General features: G+C 36.5%; 1 protein-coding gene across 18 annotated transcripts in view; it reads left to right on the top strand.

The window, feature by feature from the left end:
* Positions 1 to 23,478, top strand: part of PICALM (phosphatidylinositol binding clathrin assembly protein) — a 103,472-nt gene extending 79,994 nt beyond the window's left edge. For 8 of the 18 annotated variants that reach the window (XM_070782965.1, XM_070782966.1, XM_070782969.1 and 5 more), the window contains 5 exons: positions 2,205 to 2,228; positions 3,581 to 3,640; positions 5,149 to 5,253; positions 20,627 to 20,729; positions 21,981 to 23,478. In XM_070782965.1, coding sequence (XP_070639066.1) covers positions 2,205 to 2,228; positions 3,581 to 3,640; positions 5,149 to 5,253; positions 20,627 to 20,719 — 282 coding nt within the window. In that variant the 3' untranslated portion in view covers positions 20,720 to 20,729; positions 21,981 to 23,478. The remainder of the gene's footprint in view (positions 1 to 2,204; positions 2,229 to 3,580; positions 3,641 to 5,148; positions 5,254 to 20,626; positions 20,730 to 21,980) is intronic. The other 10 variants (XM_070782967.1, XM_070782973.1, XM_070782974.1 and 7 more) reach the window with 5 other exon arrangements.
* Positions 23,479 to 23,713: the final 235 nt, after the last annotated feature.

A 23,713-nucleotide genomic window follows, 5' to 3' on the forward strand; every position in this document is an offset into this window, starting at 1 on the left:
TAAGTTGACCACCTTGCTAATTGGTACCTAAGTTGAAACTCCAGACCTGCCCACCTGGCCCCAGAGCCAGAGCGTCTTCAGGTATTCCGCATTGTTCCCTAGTTCTCCATCCTCTGGTTATTTCTTGTCAGAGCTGGATGTATCCGGTGACAAATTCTTCACTGCTTTGCACATGTATATGAAAGACTTCAAAAGCTTCACAAGTATTGATTTGGGGATTACAAATAAATTTTAGTTTGTAACAAATTTGCAAATATAGAATCTATGAATAATGAAAATTAATTGTACGATAATTAATGTCCATGAGATTCTCCAGGCAAGAATCCTAGAGAGGGTTGCCATTTCCTTCTCCAGGGGATCTTCCCAACCCAAAATCAAACCTGGGTCTCTCCTGCATTGCAGGCAGATTCTTCACTGTCTGAGCCTCCAGGGAGGACCAATGAGTTGGAATCTAATACTAAAGAAGTTCTAATGGTTTTAATTACCGTAAGGTATGGTTGTCCTTGAGTAGTTTGTGGCTGTACCACTACCCTTGGTCAGCTATTGTTTTACCAATCCAATATGTCTTCCTGGGTCAGAGAAAACCAGTTTCTTTTTTGTAGAAAAATTTGAAACATGCTTTCTTGCAAACTTGGGCTAACAAGCAGCATTTTGATTATGCAAGCTGCACAGTGTGTCCTTCCTGTTGTTAGAGACCCTCATACCCTCATTATAGCCACTTTTGTTACTAAAGCTCTTCCAGAGCATCCTGCTGTTTTGCTGTTTTCCTTGGGTTAATTGTAAAAATTAAATATAGGGCTGAGATAAAAATAGTGTGCAATTAAAGTTTTCCATGACATTATCTAGAGAGTTCTATTAATCTCAGTCTTCATTAGTGGAAATTAATACTAAAATTTAGCCACCTTTTAAAATCAGTACTTTTTCTCTGGGCTTCCCTGATGGCTCAGCAGTAAGAATCTACCTGCCAATGCAGGGGATAACGGGTTTGATCCCTGGGTCAGGAAGATTCTCCTGGAGAAGGAAATGGCAACCCATTTCTGCTTGGGAAATCCCATGGACAGAGAAACATGATGGGCTCTAAAGAGTTGGACATGACTTAGTGACTAAACAACAACTTTTTTCCTGGTAGTGGTCACTACCATCACCAATAATAAAACCTTACATTTTAAATAGTTTACATTTTACACACACACACACACTGTCCTGACTCTATAATTAGTGCACTCTTGGGAGCAGCTGTTGTCCCAACTGTAGGGGTAAACTGATTTTTTTTTTTCCCCTCAAGTGGAAAGCAGCTCAGAAGCAGATTTAAATTGAAATCCATCCCTTCTGACTCTGAATCCAGTGTTTTTCCCACTGTAACATACCTCTAGGTGTGAATCATACATTGATATAACATATGAACCATGATATAAATCCGCATGCTGATAGGAAAATACAATGACTCTTTTCTTATTTTGTATTAAATTAGTATTAATCTATATGAAATAGTAGAAATTTGCAAATAGCACTTGACCTTAGATTGACTGTTAGAATGTAATAGGCATCTAACCATCTAGAATGTTGATAAGAAACCATATCTATGGTGCTGTGTTGTATATGGTAAGGTGTGTCATCTCTTGAGGACTTGGTTAAAATATTTGTATGTATGTATTCCATAGAGGTTCTTTTTAATGACTAACATTTAGGGCTGGTGATGTGATTCACTACCTAGATAAAATGCTGCTTATGACATTACATTTCTAACCTTTTTATTAATCTTTAAACACTGTCAAGGTTTTTAAACTTTTAAAAATTTAAAACAAATTTATTGATATTTTATTAAAATATATAATGATGTTACACTATCAACTCTTTTAACTGCTTGCTTTTTTTTCTGTGATATTCATTGTACAGTGCATCCCGGTTTATGGTATGCACTGAACTTTACACTGTTCATACTACTGATAGGTTTTATATTTTAATGACACTTGTAATTCTTACGTAAGTAAGGTGATGATGCCAAAGACTAAATTTCCCTTGTCAACCTTGATAGTGTTTTGGTATAGATGTTCTTCCATTAGATACTGGAAATACAAGGAATTCTAGGTAGTTAATGAATGTACATGTGAACTAAAATGCTCTCTATGTATTTTCTGTTGTGTAAGTACTTGTTCTAATCCAGTGTTATTGCATTATGTAATTGTTCTCCCTGGGAAAAACAGAATGGCATGCATTTTCCACAATACGTAAGTGACCAAAAACTAGCCTTTTTTGCAATAAATTGGCATGCTATTAACCACTGCTGTAGCAGAATCTCATAACCTTCCAGCTATTACTTGTTTTCACATTCAAATTTTCACTGTGCCAAAAATTCTTCCTAGCATCTACTGATTTCATGGGTTTGTTGTAGAATTGATTCTGATGATGGTAGCATGGGAAATATAAATTTTTTTTTCTTGCTTAATATTCTGCCATTTGCTGCCAGATGGCTGGGCGTCTGTGTTTGTATCTGTGCTTCCACTATGCACTTGATGACTTCTGAATGAAGGGAAATGGTGATTGTGGTAATGTTGAAAATAACAATTGCATGAAATCTTACAGGCTTCTGCTGTACTTGGCAGTTTGTCTACTGCTCTTGCAGCTCTTGGTTTTTAAGTAGGGAGAGACCAATAAGTTCTACATGCTCACACAAATACTAAACTTTTAACTATTCACTTTAGTTATGCTTTATTTAACTTCTCCATGTGTATGTTCAAATTGCCATATAATTTATGTTTTATGTTTTAGCAGTGTTATTGGTCTTTCACCTGTATTCATCTGAAGTTTTTATTAAAAGATAACACATAGGGGAATGTTGTTAAGACAGCAAATGTATCTAAAATGATTCTTGCTGAGGTCGTATATTTCAAAGCATGAATTGAAGTAGGAAGAGGAAGGACCTTAAACATCTTAGTGATAGATCATTCTTTTAGACATTTAAGCATAAACAGACTTGAAAATGTATTACTCCTCTGAATTGGTGCTTTGCAGAACATATTTTAAATAATTTACAGAATAAATTAGAATATTAATATATATATTCTACATACAAACTTGAGTCATACTCCATAGTGGTTTGAAATCTTTGGGCTTATTTGAAAGAAGTGAATGAGGTCCTTAGAAACCAGTCTTTTGGAAGATCAGATTGTTCACTGATTTGAAATCTTTAAGTTTTGTCTTTGCTGCAGAAGTGAAGCACCTAGGAACATTCACTCTGCTGCTTTTTCTGGGCAGACATCTTTATGGGAGAGACAGACGTTACATTGCAGGATTTGAGTGTTTCTAAAAATCTGAATATTTTTAATGCTGTAAAAGCACATTGAAATCTTAGATCACTGTTGCATATAAGTTTAAATGGTATTTTTTCTTTCTAATAATTCTGCTTTTCTGCTAATTTCAAGACACCTTTTGTCATTGAGCTTGACACAGTTATTAATGAACACAAATATCACCTTTAATCACAGCTGTCTTAGCAATTCTTTTTAGCTATTAATTACCTGGACTCCATTGACATATGTGGGTTACACTTGCTTGTTTGTTTTTTCTCTTACCATGTCAGGCCCCCCCTGTAATGGCCTATCCTGCTACTACACCAACAGGCATGATAGGATATGGAATCGTAAGTATTTTTCCCAACACAGCTTTTTGAAAATCGATTGACCTGCATTTAACATGTATTTATTTCCAAACTTAACTGAAAAAAGAGTTAGTGCCACATATACCCTTAGTAACTAGCACAGAACCTTGCACCACAGCGTAGGTTTCATAAGTATTTCTAAAACAGTTATTATACAACAAATATCATTTATTAATGTTAACTGTATTACTTGGCTTATTTTTCCTCTCATAAGTTTTGTTAGGCATCTATGCTTCATTGTGAACTCATTTAAACATTAATGTTAACTCCAAGTCTCTGTTGCTTTGACCTTATATTAATACCAGTGAGGTCTTAAAACCTTAATACTACTATAGTGGATGTGGGGAGTTGATATTTCTTGCATTGTGTAGGGGGTAAATTTAGTTTAGTAAAGGCCAGAGAAATTTTCCTATGACATGATTGGTATAGTACAGAAACAGTGTTTAAACTTTTAAGCTGCCCACAACCCACATTATAAACTGCTCTTACTCTCCCAGCTCTCTTAATATGCAGACTCAAATAAAAATGAAGGTGTAGTAGCTTCAGCCCACTACACATTCTGGGAAACTGTTGCTGGTGGGAGGCAGTGTTCATCCATTGGTATTGCTGTTGTGGCTACTTCTGCTACTTCTTTATTTATGTCTTAGTGAAAGTAGCTCTTTCCCTGCATATGAAAAAGTTTCATAAAAGCTTTTGGATTAAGTAGTCATTACATAAAAAGGGTATCTACACAGAAAACTCATAAAGTGAATCACTGAAAATAGGAGTCATCTTAAAAAGTTAAGTAGAACTTGCAGAAAGATAAGATTTTAGAATATTGCGTTTTAACCAAAATAATGTAATGGTGTGTGTACTCTGTTCTGTCACTTATGTTAATTTTATATTGTGGAGTGGTAATTTCTAAAGAGATGGTTGTTTGAGATTTATTTTCAATTACTTAAGAATGAACTAACCTCTGTGTGTGAATTTAAGCCTCTTCTTGGTTTTCTTTAAAAATGTGTTAAGATAAAATGAAAGAACTGTTGAAGGTAAACTTCTTCAAAGAATCAACTATTTTCCCTTGTGCTTACTTGCATTATGGTATAAGAACTGGATTTGATGAACAAAGGCAATTTACTTTGAAATGTCTTAACCATTTTATAGTTTTAAGTTTCCCTATGTCTAAAGATGGCAAGTTTGGAAATTTTTTTTGGTCTAAATTATTTTGTATGTTTATTGTAGTTTGAATTTTGCAATTCATACAGAAAAAGTTGAGTTTTTTGGTAAACGTTAAAAAATAAGCACAAGAAAGATTTTCCATACCAAAACAATTCTCTTAAAATTTTTAGCTGTCAGTCTTATTTGCATTTATAGACATTTCCCCTTTGAGTTAATTCAGATGTACTAATACTAGTACATCATTATCATCCTTCTTGTTTACTTACTCATAATAAGGAAAATGTGAGTCAGCATCCTTTAACTTGAGAATTTCTGTTTTTTGTTTTTTTTAGCCTCCTCAAATGGGAAGTGTACCTGTAATGACACAACCAAGCTTAATATACAGCCAACCTGTCATGAGACCACCAAACCCTTTTGGCCCTGTATCAGGAGCACAGGTACTAATTAACATGCTGCACGTAACTTGTACTGTGCTTGATGTGGAAGAAATATAATACCGAAAAATCCTTTTATGCAGTTCAAAAAAACAAGTTGTTAGCATTTTTTCCCTTCACGGAGGATGATACTTTCTTCATGTATCTTTCTCGTGTTAGAGCTTTTAGGAATGTTGACTATTTGGAAAGAAAGGATAAGCGATTACAAACAGGTAAAGATGGAAAAGTCTTGATAACTTATAGTTGGTAGGGCCAGAGGTTAAGAAACCTTCTTTCTGATAACACTTCTGATGTGCGCTCTCCTGTGTTGGCCTTAGAAACCTTGAGCTCAGAACTCAGTTCTTGGCTTGAATGCTACAATGAAGTGTTGCCGTTGAGATGTCTGTGAAACTTGACAAGTCTTCAAAAGTTGTGAATGCTATTTTTTCATTAGATAACTTTCTCCTGCTGAAGATCATATTTAAAAACAGATAACCCTCTCCCCACAAAAGAGCAAAAAAGCTTGAAATGCCATCCTGACCTAATTTCTTCACAGGAAGGACTTTTCTCTTCAGATGTTTCTAAGGCCTTCTTCAGTTCATGAAAATTCACCTGGATATTCACTCTTTCTTTTTCATCTCACTATTGTTAGCATCAGGGAAATCTGGATTTTTTTTTGAAAAATGCTTCTCCCATTATGGTTAGGAGAGGAGATAAGAAGTTTCTCTGTTGTTTACCTCTCTGATGACATCTTGTGGGACGAGACCTTTGTAAAGAGATAGGTTGGCTTATCCCTCTCTATTACCCTGCTCATATCATTTAACAGTTGGGAAGTACTGACATGTGATTGTAAAAGTCACCCCCTTTCGTGGCTTCCAGTGCCAACTGATTGATTATTTTATGTATTTAATGCTGTTTGAAAGCATTCATGAGCATGTTTGTTGATGGACTTGTTATTCCTTTTCCACTTGAACACAGGTAGTTTTATACTTGACAGTGTATACAGTGTTATATTGCAAAAATTAGTTTGTATTGATCCAGTTAAGTTAGTCTATATGTATCTCATAGACCAGTGAAGCAGAAGAGACCGTTTCATTTTTCAGCCTTTTTGAGTATTGACCATTTAATAAATTTGAGTATTTATCATTTAATAAATTGATTACTTGGGCAGTGCCAGTGACTGGGAGTGGATAGTGAATTTAATTCTGATTGAGAGGTAAAATCTATGTTCTTTGAATTTCATGTATTTCCCCGGATGCCTCTTTTTATTCTCATTTGTCCATGTTAAAGTGACCTTTTCTTCCTGCTCCTCAAACAGTTAAGTATTCATAATGAAGTTACTTGGTAGATGAGGTAATTGATGCAGTTATCTTTCTTATGCATTTGTTTTTATAAATTAGATTATGGGTATTTATAGTTTTCTTTCTTTTCCATCTTTTACCAGCAGCAGTTCTGAATATTGGCTGAATACTGTTAAAGAAATGTATAGATTTTGATAACATTAAGCTGTTGATGATTTCCTTAACTTTTGATGTAGATCCTTTAGTTTATATGTCTTCCTGTTGTTTTTTTAGTTTTTTCTTTGTTACCCACATTTTGAACTTGAGGTACATGTAGTTTATTTTTAAAAATTGCCTTGGGTTTTTTACTGTTACAAGACCAAGTGATGAAGAACTTAAATGTATTTAGAGGAAAAAAAAACAACTGTATTTTGGGGCTGTAAATTTACTGGTAACCACTACCTACCTAATTTTCCCTGATGCATAGCTAAAACCCAGCACCTAATGTGGGTGTTGTCTTGCAAGCTCCTAGCTCAGAAACAGAATATATTGTTACTAAGCTTGGGTGCTACCTGGCAGTTTGCAAACACTTTCACATACATTACCTCATTCTCAAAATAATGTTTAAGGTAGATGGGCCTCCTGTCACTAGTGTCACCATTCTTTATTTTAAAAAAGTTGAGATTTGGAAAGATTCTTCAACTAAACTAAACAAGTGGTGAAATGCAACTTAGCTCCTTCCTGGCCCGGTGCTCACTTGTGCCACGTTACCTCTCTCCTGCTCCTCAGCCCATGTGGCCACTATGGCACCACTGTCTTCCTGTGCCCGTAGTGAACCACTCTGCTAATTCCTTGGGTTTCCTGTTGGATTATAAACTATATTTATGTATCTAAGATATAACTGCTGTAGTTGTCAAGAGCATCCTATACAGTTTTGGATAATACTTTAACCTTGAAACATTATGCATGAGGGGTTTTGGTGTGTGTGTTTTTAATATAGTTTAAAACAAATCTTAGTAAAAAAGAATCTGCCTTAAAAATTGCTAGCCCCCTGGCATCAGTTCTTAACACAGGTTTTATATCTTGTTTCCTTTTGAAATCCATGTTAACTGTCACTAAAACACCAAAACAATGCAAGAATTTCCAAGTATATAAATGAAATAGTGATAGAACTGCACTTTTCTAATTACTTGCTCCCAGAAGAGAATGAGAACATTTGGGAACAAGCTTCTAGTTGAGAAATCAAATTTGAAGTCAGTAGTTAATTTTAAATATTACTGGTTGAGAAAAGGAAATGAAGAAGGCAAATTGATGACGAGGAAAAGACTGGGTGGCAGTGAAGTGGTTCAAAGAGGCTTTGGACTTCTCCTTGCAGAGTTATTTGAACCAGTTGAAAGTCAGAGTCTTAAATGTTATGTTGTTGCTTTTGATTCCTTTCCCCTCTTTGTTTTCCCTGTATCTTGTGATGGTGTCCCACTGACCATTCCTCTGCTATTCTTAGCCCCTCCCCTTTTGCAGCCTATAATCCTTGATCCAGATTGGAACCTTTCTTGCCTTTCTAGTTTAATCCATGTGTAGATACTGGAGTAAACTTCTGTAGGCAGTATTTGTAGCATCTTATGTCCAGACTCAAAAATCTAAGGAGATGAATTTAATATAACTGAACATGTAAGATATACCCTCAGCTTTTCTTTTGTCTTAAAAACTTCCTCACAGAATTTCCCTCTTTGAAATAATAATGAATAAGCAGAACATTCATGTTCTTCCAGCTCCATGCATTCACAATTCTCAGTAATTATCCAGTATTGTTCTGCTGTCTTGTCTGTTCTAGAAGAACTTTGTCTGTCATAAAGTGGATTTACTCTTCGCTCGTTCTAAGTTATCTCTCATCCCTTTTCAGCTCTCCTGAGATGTGAAGCTCTTTTCCCTGTTCTGCATTACTTCTCTTCATAGAATTTGTCACTGCTTAGCATCCATCACTTCGTCCTTTTGTCCACTTATCGCTCCTCCATCCATTTGATATAGTGAGAGTTGCCTGTATTAGACTGTAACCCTCACAGAGGCAAGCGTGTATATTTTATGTTCATGGTTCCTAAAATGGTGCCTGACTCAACAGGTTTTGAATATTATTTGTCAAACAAGAGAATTTGGTTGACAAATAATTTTCCATTGTGTCACTTACTCTGTTTCTAATTGATATATCTTTTTACTTACTTATAAACATTGTAGTAATTTAAAGCAGTGTGCAAAATCGGTTTAAATTCTTCGCTAATAGACTGTAAGCTAAAATGTTAGGTGACTAACCTGAGGAATGAAAATGCCTTTAATTTCATGATTGAATATTTTTAATCATTTAAGAATTAAACTGTCTTTGGAGTAGGAAAGATTTTTCTCATGCTTTAGTTTTTAATAATTCTTAGTTTCTTCTGGTCCCATCACTTCAGGGCAAATAGAGGGGGAAACAATGGAAACAGTGACAGATTTTATTTTCTTGGGCTCTAAAATCACTGTGGATGGTGACTGCAGCCATGAAATTAAAAGACGCTTGTTCCTTGGAAGAAAAGCTGTGACCAACCTAGACAGCATATTAAAAAAGCAGAACCTTTTTATGCCAACAAAGGTTCATCTAGTCAAAGCTATGGTTTTTCCAGTAGTCATGTATGGATGTGAGATCTAGACCATAAAGAAAGCTGAGCGCCAAAGGATTGATGCTTTTGAACTGTGGTGTTGGAGAAGACTCTTGGGAGTCCCTTGAACTGCAAGGAGATCCAACCAGCCCATCCTGAAGGAAATCAGTCCTGGGTGTTCATTGGAAGGACTGATGTTGAAGCTGAAACTCCAATACTTTGGCCACCTGATGCAAAGGCCCAATTCATTGGAAAAGACCTTGATTTTGGGAAAGAGAGAAGGCAGAAGGAAAAGGGGACGACAGAGGACGAGATGGTTGGATGGCATCACTGACTCGATGGACGTGAGTTTGAGCAAGCTCCAGGAGATAGTGAAGGACAGGAAAGTGTGGCGTGCTGCAGTCCATGGGGTTGCAAAGAGTTGGACATGACTGAGCAACTGAACAACGGCAAAGCTAGTTTCTTTTATTAAGTTTGGCTGTTCAGTGGTAGCAGTAAACAGAATAATTTTTCTTAATGTTTAATTTAAATCTTTTAGTTCTGTCATTGCTATGCTTTCTTTGTTTAATAAAAATTCTTTGAGGCAAAGATGTCTCTTTATACAGTATAAAATAAATGATCGTTTATAAATATAAGCAAACCATCAAAATAGAATCTTTTAATCAAATCCCAGTTCTACTATTGTCAGAAGTCTTCCTATTTCTTCAAGTATTTCTTTTGGGAGCCATTACTTACTAAAGATGTAACTTATAGCTCCTGGTCTCTTACCTACTTACTATGAAACCAAGTTAATACTCTTTTTTTTTCCAAGTTAATATTCTTGAGGGTACCTCAACCCTGCCATATATATTTATCATATTACCATTAATGAAGTATTCCAAACAATGTGTTGTGTGTTGTAAATTATATTTAGCTTTCTCTTAGTGCTATGTTAGTGCCTGCTAGCAAGAAAGTAGGTAATACCTTCCACATGGCTGTTAGCTCAGACTATTTTGTTCTTCAGTATATTCTTAATTTATTTAATAGACATTACTGTAATGTTCCTATAGACCTATACACTTAACTCTGTTCTGTTCACATTTTGTGCTAATTCTATATTTTTTAAAATATTATCACACAGCTTAAAGATGTTCTGTTTCATGACTAATGTCGTAGCCTTTTTTTTTTTTTAATGCTCTACATGAGTGCATATTTCTGTATGTTTGACTGTATGGAGAATACTAGAACCGTATGGCTAATGCTTTTTTTTCTTCACTTCTGTGCTTCCTCACACTATTTGATTTCCTGTTACCAGTTACTAGGGTGTTTATTAACTTGGGGAGAATGGGGACTCTTACTGTCCTCTCTTGCTTGTGCTTTATATAAACACTGGTACACGTTGGTATATAAATTGAAATGTACATTGCTGATTAACAGTTTGTAAACTTGTTCCACTGTTGCAGTAATGCAGCAATTATGTTACTAAGCCTGAAGACAGTTAACCTGGTTTTGCTTTCTTTTTTTTTTTTAAGTTAACTGTGATGTGAAGTAACAGTCTCTTAATGAATGTTCATGAAACAGTTGAGATGTTGAAGATTTGGTGAGGGGGCGTTGTGCTTATGTTCTTACCACTTTTTATATGAGAATCTCATACTGATCCCCGTATCAATCTGTTTTCCAAAAAGCAATATGAAAACCATAGAGTGTTATATTTGCAGATCTGATTTTTAAAATAAGCATATTAAAAGTTTTACTGTTTTCCTGATTGGTATTGGGAGGCTTTGAGGGTTTTTTTAGTAGAGGATATGGATAAAATGTAAAATGGCTGCTGTGTTTTTGTTTGTATCTGCCAGATCCAAGAAAGTATGACATCAGTTGAGTGTCTGAAAGGACACAGTGGCTGGTTGTGAGTGCCTTTTACCAGCCTAAATGGGGGTACTGTTAGCTTTGGCTGTTGGAATAATTTAAGTCTTACCAAAAACAAAAAATGGCCTTTTTAATGACTTTCTTGTGTGTGAGAACTAATAGCTCTCTTTGCTTTTAGGCTTTACGTTTTTTGTTTGTTTGTTTGCTTTAACTTTCTTGGTGTGTTAATTGTGGGTGTTGGCAGTGCCTCTCTGTCAGCTGATCTGCCCAGCTGCATTTCTGTGGAGCCTTTTGCCTTGTCAGCAGTGTGTTGTGGTCATTCATCCTTGCTTAGTAGAAGATCCCATGGCGTGGATTTACTTTGGGAATTGGGATTTAGTACCATTGGTGAGACTGTTTCTGTAGTCTCCTGGGCCTACCTGAATCAGTCAAAAGAAAAATTGGAGGAGTCCCATCTGCTGACCATTATCATTAATAAGACAACATGTAGAACCAGGCCTTTTTGCTGGATTTGTGCTGAGGACATTTTTTTTCCTAAAAGGTGGAAATCTAATTCTTGTTTTCAACAAAACTGGAACATATCCATAAAGTCTTGGGTGACTGTGAGGTTCTACAGAGTCTTCCTGATGAACGTCAGTGACTGTACAGCACTGTGAGTACAGAAGCCACGCAGTGTGCACTGACTGACAGAGACTAGAGAAACCCTTTCTAAAAAATGATCTTTCTAATGTTAAACTTTTTTCTGTATATTAAATATAACCATAAATTCTAGCTGAGTGGAGATTAATAGAGACAGCAAGTTTTAGAGAGGAAGCAGTCACACTGCTTTGGGAACTGGGACTGCTTCAAATCTGTTACTGGTGTCTTAGGGCTGCCATAACAGAGTGAACCGCAAAGTTGATGGCTTCAAACAACAGGAATTTCATCTCTCGCAATCCTGGAGGCTTACAGACCAGTAATAGGGTGTCAGCAGGTCATGCTTCTCCCCTAATTCTCTAGAGGAGGACCCTTCCTTGCCTCTTCCAGCTTTTAGCAGCCCAAGTCATCCTCTGCCTCTCGCACGTGGCGCTCTCCTTGTGTCTCTGTCTTCACGTGGCATTTCCCTCGTAGAAAGTCATTGAATTAGGGCCTACCCTAATGACCCCATCATTACTTGATTACGTCCGCAGAGACCCTATTTCCAAATAGGTCACTTTCATAGATTCATTCATAGGGGTCAGGACTTTAACATATTGATACCTTTTGGGAGGATAGTTCAACAGATTCGTCAGCTCAACTCCCCACTAACCAGGTGTTTCAGAGAAAGTTGCCCTTGGAAATTTGATGAGCCTCAGTTTCTTTATCTATAAAATGATGATTTTACCTTATGTATTTTAGCATTTGTGGAGGTAGTGTTACCATAAACTACCAAACTTGATTTTATATTAAAATTTTTATTTGGCCCAATTTAGTATAGTTTATATGCCCCCTCCCCCCGCCTTTTTGGTGGAGGTAGCGAACCTTTTGTGAAAATGTCCAAGTCTAAGGAGCTCTCTCCTTAGATGTTTTAAATTGAAGCTTAGTAGATGAATCAGGTAAAAGCATAAATCAGGTAGTGGATAAATCAGGTAATAGCCTCAAGCTCATATATGGAACACAGTTTGAAAGTTTTTTTGACTGAAGAAAAGTGCCATATTTTCAATAAATAGCAAATAAGTGGTGCATTTTAGGTATAATTACTATTTTGTCTCCTTATGTACCAGTTAACATAAACCTAAGCTTTTCATTTCCTTTGGTTTTCAAGGGATAAGAAGTTAAAGTCTTATATGAATGAGCCATAAACATTTTATTCACATAAGCTGAGCCAGCTTTCAGGATTTCCATCCATCAAATTGAACTTTAAACAGACTTCTCTTACCCTGGAAACACTTCTTGTATATGGAAATGTTTATTTTTAGCTTTAGCAGTTAATATTTCCTTCCATGAGTTTAAGAAGTCTTGCGATCCATTTCCCTCTGCAGTTTGGTTTTCTATAATTCTTTGTCAGTTTACGTTGCCATGATTTTTTTTTTTTTTTCTTCCAATTTTATTTTATTTTTAAACTTTACATAATTGTATTAGTTTTGCCAAATATCAAAATGAATCCGCCACAGGTATACATGCGCTCCCCATCCCGAACCCTCCTCCCTCCTCCCTCCCCATACCATCCCTCTGGGCCGTCCCAGTGCACCAGCCCCAAGCATCCAGCATCATGCATCGAACCTGGACTGGCAACTCGTTTCCTACATGATATTTTATATGTTTCATTGCCATTCTCCCAAATCTTCCCACCCTCTCCCTCTCCCACAGAGTCCATAAGACTGTTCTATACATCAGTGTCTCTTTTGCTGTCTCGTACACCGGGTTATTGTTACCATCTTTCTAAATTCCATATATATGCGTTAGTATACTGTATTTATGTTTTTCCTTCTGGCTTACTTCACTCTGTACAATAGGCTCCAGTTTCATCCACCTCATTAGAACTGATTCAAATGTATTCTTTTTAATGGCTGAGTAATACTCCATTGTGTATATGTACCACAGCTTTCCTATCCATTCATCCGCTGATGGACATCTAGGTTGCTTCCATGTCTTGGCTATTATAAACAGTGCTGCGATGAACATTGGGGTACACGTGTCTCTTTCCCTTCTGGTTTCCTCAGTGTGTATGCCCAGCAGTGGGATTGCTGGATCATAAGGCAGTTCTATTTCCAGTTTTTTAAGGAATCTCCACACTGTTCTCCATAGTGGCTGTACTAGTTTGCATTCCCACCAACAGTGTAAGAGGGTTCCCTTTTCTCCACACCCTCTCCAGCATTTATTATTTGTAGACTTTTGGATCGCAGCCATTCTGACTGGTGTGAAATGGTACCTCATAGTGGTTTTGATTTGCATTTCTCTGATAATGAGTGATGTTGAGCATCTTTTCATGTGTTTGTTAGCCATCTGTATGTCTTCTTTGGAGAAATGTCTATTTAGATCTTTGGCCCATTTTTTGATTGGGTCATTTATTTTTCTGGAGTTGAGCTGTAGGAGTTGCTTGTATATTTTTGAGATTAGTTGTTTGTCAGTTGCTTCATTTGCTATTATTTTCTCCCATTCTGAAGGCTGTCTTTTCACCTTGCTGATAGTTTCCTTTGATGTGCAGAAGCTTTTAAGGTTAATTAGGTCCCATTTGTTTATTTTTGCTTTTATTTCCAATATTCTGGGAGGTGGGTCATAGAGGATCCTGCTGTGATGTATGTCGGAGAGTGTTTTGCCTATGTTCTCCTCTAGGAGTTTTATAGTTTCTGGTCTTATGTTTAAATCTTTAATCCATTTTGAGTTTATTTTTGTGTATGGTGTTAGAAAGTGGTCCAGTTTCATTCTTTTACAAGTGGTTGACCAGATTTCCCAGCACCACTTGTTAAAGAGGTTGTCTTTAATCCATTGTATATTCTTGCCTCCTTTGTCGAAGATAAGGTGTCCATATGTGCGTGGATTTATCTCTGGGCTTTCTATTTTATTCCATTGATCAATATTTCTGTCTTTGTGCCAGTACCATACTGTCTTGATAACTGTGGCTTTGTAGTAGAGCCTGAAGTCAGGTAGGTTGATTCCTCCAGTTCCATTCTTCTTTCTCAAGATCGCTTTGGCTATTCGAGGTTTTTTGTATTTCCATACAAATTGTGAAATTATTTGTTCTAGCTCTGTGAAGAATACTGTTGGTAGCTTGATAGGGATTGCATTGAATCTATAAATTGCTTTGGGTAGTATACTCATTTTCACTATATTGATTCTTCCAATCCATGAACATGGTATATTTCTCCATCTATTAGTGTCCTCTTTGATTTCTTTCACCAGTGTTTTATAGTTTTCTATATATAGGTCTTTAGTTTCTTTAGGTAGATATATTCCTAAGTATTTTATTCTTTCCGTTGCAATGGTGAATGGAATTGTTTCCTTAATTTCTCTTTCTGTTTTCTCATTATTAGTGTATAGGAATGCAAGGGATTTCTGTGTGTTGATTTTATATCCTGCAACTTTACTGTAGTCATTGATTATTTCTAGTAATTTTCTGGTGGACTCTTTAGGGTTTTCTATGTAGAGGATCATGTCATCTGCAAATAGTGAGAGTTTTACTTCTTCTTTTCCAATTTGGATTCCTTTTATTTCTTTTTCTGCTCTGATTGCTGTGGCCAAAACTTCCAAAACTATGTTGAATAGTAATGGTGAAAGTGGGCACCCTTGTCTTGTTCCTGACTTTAGAGGAAATGCTTTCAACTTTTCACCATTGAGGATAATGTTTGCTGTGGGTTTGTCATATATAGCTTTTATTATGTTGAGGTATGTTCCTTCTATTCCTGCTTTCTGGAGAGTTTTTATCATAAATGGATGTTGAATTTTGTCAAAGGCTTTCTCTGCATCTATTGAGATAATCATATGGTTTTTATTTTTCAATTTGTTAATGTGGTGTATTACATTGATTGATTTGCGGATATTGAAGAATCCTTGCATCCCTGGGATAAAGCCCACTTGATCATGGTGTATGATCTTTTTAATGTGTTGTTGGATTCTGATTGCTAGAATTTTGTTAAGGATTACGTTGCCATGATTTTAAGGAGATGTCTCAGATGCCGTTTTGCAGTAACATTGCTTCTAGGTAAAGAGGTTTAGAAACAACGTACATTTAAAGAGAAATCCTCTTAGGTCACTGTTTTGTGCCCCTAAAACAAGATGAGTAGCACTTTGAAGGCGACAGAAATGTTGGCATTACTTTTTGGTGTTACTGATGGGCCAAAGCCCATGATGGGTTTGTGTTGAACATAAACCCAGGAAACAGTTATCAGAGGTATTTGCCTCAGCCTCCAGGACAGGCCCTTTACCTTGTGCATAGAGAAGTCTTCTCTTTGTAGCCATGCTTCTCAGAGGCAGCTGAGAAGAGCATTGTCTGTAGTATAAAATATTGCAGGGTTATACTGTATGTTTATGTCTTACTCATCTGGATTCAGTAACATTCAAAATCAGCATATCTTTCTGTGGGTTAGTTTTGTAGGTAATGTCTCGGTAAAATCATATTAAGTAGGGCTGAGGTTTCTAAAATGTTTTGATTACACAGCAGTATCAGGAAAGTGGTCTTTAAGCATGTCCCCTCACTGTATTTATACTTCTGTATTCTTATAGCAGTGTTATGTACATTAAAAACGTGGAGAAATAGACATTTTAAGAGGGTAAAAATAGGGAAGTTCTAATACTTTCTTCTAATGCGCCACTTTGATGATCATTTTTATACAGAGCTTGTTTTATCATCAAAAATCATTTTAACTTAGCATGTTATAGAATGTGTAAATTTTACTTAGTTTTACTTTAAAATATAAGTTTTATATTTTTAACTTAGCATGTTATAGAATGTGTTTACTGTGTGTAAGTCACTGCTAGTTGCTGAACAAGAGACAAAATATATTTCTTATTCTTAATGTTTCTGTACATTTGAGGAGCCTGAAGGTGAGTGTAGTATGGAAGCACAAGTGACTGGTTGATGGTAAAATAAAAACTCTTAAAAGAGCAATGCAGATTCAGTGAGATTTGAGCTGATCCTATTATATAAAATTAGATGAGTATTTGATTGTAGTGGGTAAGGAAGGCTGAACTAATATTTGAGTGACTAATGTATGCCACTCAATGAGCTGGGCGCTTTTTGTATATTTCAGTCCTCAAGGCAGCTGTTAAGGGAGGTTTGGGTATTGGGTCTTTCTTAACCCCATTTTACAAAAGAGCCAGGATTAGATTCATCTCCATCTTTCCATAAAACTGCTCTCATCCTTGGCAAAAGAAGTACACCCATTTTTCTCCTAACTTGCCTCTTGAGCAAAGACAAAATGAGTCTTTACAGTGTTGCTATTTGCTATCCAGGCTTTTGAATTCAAATTCAGATGTAAAGATGTGGCAGAGTTGCTCCTTCTCTAAGAATTTTAATACATACACACAGCCAGTATGTATTTCAAGAAGTTTGTCCTAAAATGCCCAGTCCTTTATTCTCCTATAAGCTTTCAGTTGCACTAGGCTCACTTTCTGAGACTGATGCTATTTTCTTGTTCTAACATGAAATTTTCTTGTTTGGTGTTGAACATTGTAGAATGAAGGAGTAGTAACCATTTTTATTTTATGGTCTTTAGTATATTGATAGAACTCTATTTTTCAAAAATTCCTTTATTAGAATATTTGCTTTTTTTTGAAGTTAACTTACAATTTCTGTACTGTTGTCTTTACTATGCTAAACACACACTACAGCCAAAAAGGGGGAAAAAAACCCTGCTTTTTTGCAGCATTTCTATAAAGGTTGATTCAGGTGGAAAAAGAGGGTGAAGGAGTATCAACTGAGTTGCCATCATCAATTACATGTACATTTTAGTATTTTAATTTATATTCAGCTCTTATTTCATTGTTCAGTATTTCATTTTCATATAAAATGAGAAAAAACTTAAGTATGTCTATTTTAGACTAGTGAGACTGACCATTTGTTTAAATGGCATATTTAGTTGTGGGATAGGTCAGTTTAATTTGAACAAACTGGTGGCTGTACTAATTTTTTTTAGCTCTGTGGAAATTGTGGTATAGAGAATGTTACTGACATAAATAAGTGAAAGTCTTTCTTTTGTTTGGATGTGTGTGTGTGTTGGCATATTTGTAGTGGAATATGACTGTAGGGTCAGTTGCAATTTGTCTTATTGCTACCTTGTAAAACACAGTGATTTTGCAGTTAACAAAGGTCATTGGATTTTTCTTTTTTTTTTTTTTTAATTAAAAAAAAATTATTTATTTATTTTTTGGAGGCTAATTACTTTACAATATTGTATTGATTTTGCCATACATTGACATGAATCAGCCACGGGTGTACATGTGTTCCCCATCCTGAACCCTCTCCAGTACGTAGCAGCCGTACATATTCTTTAACACACTCTCAAGAATGATACGTAAAGGAGAGCTAACGCTTGTAGTTTTGGGTGACTTTCTCAGGCTCCTTAAATCCTGCTGGTTCTCAGCCACCAGGATCCTGTTGCCCTTTGGTGCACTCTGTTCTTCCTTCTTTCCTTGAGCAGTGACTGGGCTTTTGCAGTGTATTTCCTTTCCTTCAGCTTCCTTACTTGCTCTCTGAACTGACTGCTTTCTCAGCAGTGCATGATGTGCGTGTCCTTTGGTGTGGGTGCTGGAAGGGTGGGCCAGGCGGTGAAGGACTGCTGCGCGGCCCAGCCCTGGGCGCTCTGTGCAGTCAGCCTGTCCAGTCTGGGCCGAGGTTCCGTCTGCTTGAGATGGGTGTTGCTGATATGCAACTTAACTGCGGGGCTATTGAGTCTTATTTTCTGAAGTTTTAATGTAGCTACATATTTTTTAAATAGGTGTTGAAGACTTATGTATGTGTTTATTTTGCCAGTTTAACAAATAATAGAAGTATTAGAAACTAGCAGTTTTTCCCCCAAAGAAAACTGATGCTCTTCAACATTATTATTAAGCCTCTAGGACTTTTCTCTAGCAGTGTGCTCACATATGGAAAAGAAAAGAATTCTGATGTTCCATTTTCCCATATTCTTCAGAGTGCGTTTTCCTCTCAGACTGCTGCCGTTATGAAAATGTAATACAAGAATATGTTTTAGTGAGAGGCTTTCATACAGGACTGTAGATTTTGGATGATTGGTGTTCTGCAGTGAGCAGGGACTTTTGTTTTAACATCAAATGAAAAAGAAAACGTGTTTTGGAGAAAAACCCAGTTAATCTTTAACTCCCAAGCTCAGTGATTACTTTACTTAAAATCATTTTGCTTCTGAATGGTTGTCCTGGTTGGTATGAAAGGTGGAGGAGAAGCATTTTTCCAATTAAGCTTCTCTGCCTGGAGAATCCCAGGGACAGGGGAGCCTGGTGGGCTGCCGTCTATGGGGTCGTACAGAGTCGGACACAACTGAAGTGACTTAGCAGCAGCAGCCTGGATGATATTTGACTCTCCAAAGCCAGACCTACTGTCCTGTCTTCCTGTCCATAGCTGCTTGTGTAAATTCCATCAACTTTTCCATTGTCTCTTCCCATTGTCTTTGAACATTTATTTCTGAGAACAAGATCTGGATTAAGAAAATGACTCAACCACTAATATAACTGGGCTTCCCTGGTGGCTCAGAGGGTAAAGCGTCTGCCTGCAATGCAGGAGACCTGGGTTCCATCCCTGGGTCAGGAAGATCCCCTGGAGAAGGAAATGGCAACCCACTCCAGTACTCTTGCCTGGAAAATCCTATGGACAGAGAAGCCTGGTAGATTGCAGTCCATGGGATCGCAAAGAGTCAGACATGACTGAGCGACTTCACTTTCTTTCACTAATATAACTGAGAATGATTTCTAAACCTGTAAATTAATCTTGGCACCCAAAACAACAAATGGCATATGCTTGAGGTGTAATATTAATATTTGTTGAAAACTCACTGGCTATTCATGCTCTGTAGTGCTAAAAAAAATAAAAGGCAGAAATGGGATCACTTTGAGCCAGCAAAGACAGATTTTGACCCATGAAATCCTTTACATGAATTCAAATGTTGAGGTATGAATTGAAACTATTTCTACTTAGCTTTGATTTAATGCTCAGTTGAATATTCCTGTGCTTGTGTGCCTCTGCAGTCTAATGCAGGTGGAGGAAAAAAATTAAAAGTTTGTTCCAAAATATTCTTGCCAGGAGAATCCCATGGACAGAGGAGCCTGCAGACTACAGTCCATGGGGTCGCAAGAGTCGGACACGACTTAGCAATTAAAAAGAGAAAAAAATAGCTTCATATTTGGTTTAAAGTACTGTTCAAGTAGACTTGATGAAGGAGATATGGATGGTACTTCAGGAGTTGTCTTTACTTGAGGAAATACTAAAAATATTTTATTGATTTCAGCAGTCTATTTACCTTACTGTATATTTAAACAATAGGAGCAAATTCCAAGAATCAAGTAAATGTATTCTAACAGGAAGCTGAATCAAGGATCTTAAGTATTCCCTGTATTCAGGGCAGTATGTGGGTAGTTCGACTATGATAGATAACCTCTGAGCTCATTTCTCCCTCCGGAGTATAAAAGCATCAGCTGCAGCTTCTCCATATAAACAGGCAGGAGACAACTCCTTGTCCAAAGTGTGAACACTGAGTAGGACAGGACTTTGCACCTCTGATGAGGAAGGAAGGAAAGAGTATTGCAACTAGATGTGTTGGGTCTGGACAGAGGTCAGATTTTGCACACCGTTTGACAAACAGCCTCCACCCCGGAAGCCACCATCTGCAGCTCACAATTGTACTCTGGCTCCCTTCTTCCCCACTCCCACTCACACATATAATAGAAGTCTTAACCATGGGTCAGCTCATTTTGACCTTTTTGGGTAAAAGACTTTATTCCTTTGGAATTCAGAAACAAAAATTTGTTTTCTGAAAAGCACATGCCATTGGATACCCTTTAACTTGACATGTGACTGAAACTTTTGTTTTAATGATTCTGCTTTCTGCAAAGGCTGCCATTATATATTTATTAAAGATGACAAACAAAAACCACCTCCTCTTTCATTACATTTTCTGCCTTCATGTTCTGTCGTTCTGAGATCTTTTTTCTTTCCCTCTCTCTGTCTCTTTCCCCCAGCTGTCGGCAGCCTCCAGCCCCTCCAGTCACAGTCCTCACAGAGCTTCAGGAAAGGACCCTTTTGCAGAGCTCTCTTTGGAGGATTTCTTATAAATCACTTTAGGTATTGCTGCTTGTTGGGGGAGACGGGGACTGAAATAACTTTTAAAAATTACCAAACATTAAGCACAAATGGCTCTTCTCTTTTGTTTCTAAAGGAGTCTAGGTTCCCCCTCTTCCTCCTCTTCTGTTCTTGCAGTGAAGAGTAATAGATCCAAATAGGGCATGAGGACAAACTGCTTTTGGAAAATGTCTGTAACATTGTTAGAAGGTGTGAAACCAAAGGACTGTCTCATGTGTACATATAAGCATCCACTGCTCACAGCAGATGGATGAGATCAAACACCACCCATTAAAAACTGGGTGTTTGTATTCAGTCTTAAAGGATTTATAGAGAACAACAGCAATTTTATACATTGGATTCAAGCTTAATAAGGAGCATCTTTAGTTTTAATGTAATGGCCAGGATTCATTGTGAAGAATTCATTTTTAACAGTTTCTTTAAAGGGTTATTTTTTTTTATGTATGCCTTTTCACTTTAAAATGGTAATATTTTCCCCCTCCCCCAAAACCAGCTTATTATTATTTTTCTAAGGTAAGGGCAAGTGAAGATGCAATGCCCTTTTTGATAGAAAGATTCTGCTTTTAATCCACACCCCCTCTTTTCCTGGAAAGCAGTGTCATTTTTCTTCTCGATGCTGGAGCCCCAGTGTAGATACACCTTGTGGATCTTTGAGAGTTTGTACTCTTCTGATTTCACAACAGTTCACTAGCATATCTATTCCAGTAATTTCTTTGGATGAGCAGTTTAAAGGATATTATGAGTGAAGAATCTGAGTGAAGAGAAAGTAGATCTTTCAGATTTTGATTTATATTAGTAAAGAAATTTTTAGCAAATATCATACTGTTCCCTTAATTATCTCTAATTTTGCTATAATCTTTAGAAGTAAAATTTCAAATTTTGCTTGTTGCCTAAATGAGATTTTTATGTGGCATATTTGTGTTCATGGAGAGATTTTCTGAACTTGTCATGGAAAAATTGTTCATTCATCTTCCTTCTTTCCATACCCCTTGGTTTTTAGTAGTTAGAAAGAAACTTGGAAGGCCCTGTAATTTTGCTTCAAATACTGAGTTCTGGCTCATGATAAGCTGATTATACTGACTTTGTTTTGTAATCAGGGTTTGTGATAAGCATGCTATGAACACTTCCAGGCAAGTTGGAATGGTAAAAGACACAAAGCATTTTCACTTATGAGAAGGTATCTCTTAATGCAGTGAATTAACTCACACTCTGTTTTTTTTTATTTTTTTCCAGATACAGTTTATGTAACTAGATGGAAGAGAATGGAATTATTCCAAAAAGACAAGTGCTCAAGCGGCAAATACTTACTTCCAGCAAAATCCAAACTGCTGTCTCTTAAACTCTCTTCTTCCATTAGAATGCTACAGTAACCCAGTAAAGGCCCATGAAGGAAACTGGGACTAGTCTATAGGAGAACGTATCAATACAGTTTATAAAGCCAAGAAATGCCATGATTTCAGACTAAGAGCTGTCTTTTTGGTGACTAACCCTTCAGTTCTTTCAACTCCTATTAATACCCATAATCAGTAACCTACCAAGAAAAGCCCTTATTTGGAAAGTGTGAAATTTGTATTTGGAAAAGCTGCCTGGAGAGAAGAGCTGTGTCCTTTACGCTAATGCACCAGGACTCCTTTGGGGGGATCAAATCATAATTCTTCATTATGCAGTATCTTTCTTTTCTCCAGTCCTCACAGATACAGAAACAGTAACTAAAATTAACTTTTCTTTTTAAAAAAAAAATTATATATTCAGTTTGCAGTAGACATTCCTTAAGTATTTGTATTTATTTATGATTATCAATTTACGTAACATTAATATTGTATCAGACCTCCTTATGAAAATGAGTATGGATGTACACAGTATGTGTGATTGTTATCCATAAGAATGAACCTGATTCAGAATGCTTCTCAGCTGACATACAGAGCACTAAATATTTTAAGGCAAGTCCATAGGTCTGAATCGCTTAAGAATTCTCAGTCTCTATGGGATTTAGGGAAGCATTATAAATGCATTAATCCTTATAGTCAATTCTGTGCCTAGGATTTTGCAAGGGAACAGTTCACTGAACTAGGAAAAGCACTACATTTTAAATTCAGCATTAGTGCATTGGGAAGGAACTTTACTGCTTTGTGCTTGGCATGTCATTATTTTCCATTTGACATTAGGGCCTTTCCAAAATGAATGTGAGGAATTGCTTTCACTTCAAGACTTTCCTTCTTTTCAGTAAAACTCTAGGAGGTATTATAGGGGGAGGGGAGGGGACAAAATCCTTGAACCTTTTATTTGGCTCATGCCATGTTATGATCATGTACCTTTTAAATAAGGGGAAATAGTATCTTTAAAACTAATGTCTAGCCAAGAGTTTAGTTAATGAAGAATTAAACTGCACTGTTGATCGGTGCTTTGTGTAAATACATCTTAACATTTGGGTTGAGAGGGGCCTTAAGAAGGACAGTTTGTTGTAGGAAAGCAATTCTGTACATGAGTTTAAGCATACTTGTTGCATTGTCTCTGCAGATTCTATTTTTGTTTACAATATTAAAATGTATGTTAGCAAAAATGGGTGGATTTTCAAATAAAATGCAGCTTCCACAAAACTTTTGTTATGGTATTCTGGTCTGAGGTGCATTTTCTTTTTTCTGTTTTTCTTTATCATTGGTATTATTATTTTTTGCTAATAAAAGTATATCCCAGTGATTATATTTGATGATTTAATAAAATGTAAAATTTATTTCTGTTTTAACTTAATTTCCAAAAAGCTTTATCTTTGTACTTTTGTTACCTTCTAGACATTGATACGCTGAACTATTTATTAAAATTGTTCATTTTTGCATTTTGATCAGATGCCTTCAGTCAGGTAAGTTTAAGGGAGAAAATGCTGTGAACTTGACGTATTGATGCATGTGATCTGTCTGCCATAAAAGTCTCTGACTGTATCGTGTTTCGTAGTGAATAGTAAGTAGGAT

The sequence above is a fragment of the Bos indicus genome, chromosome 29, assembly GCF_029378745.1.
Source record: "Bos indicus isolate NIAB-ARS_2022 breed Sahiwal x Tharparkar chromosome 29, NIAB-ARS_B.indTharparkar_mat_pri_1.0, whole genome shotgun sequence".
NCBI classification, from domain to species: Eukaryota; Metazoa; Chordata; class Mammalia; order Artiodactyla; family Bovidae; genus Bos; species Bos indicus.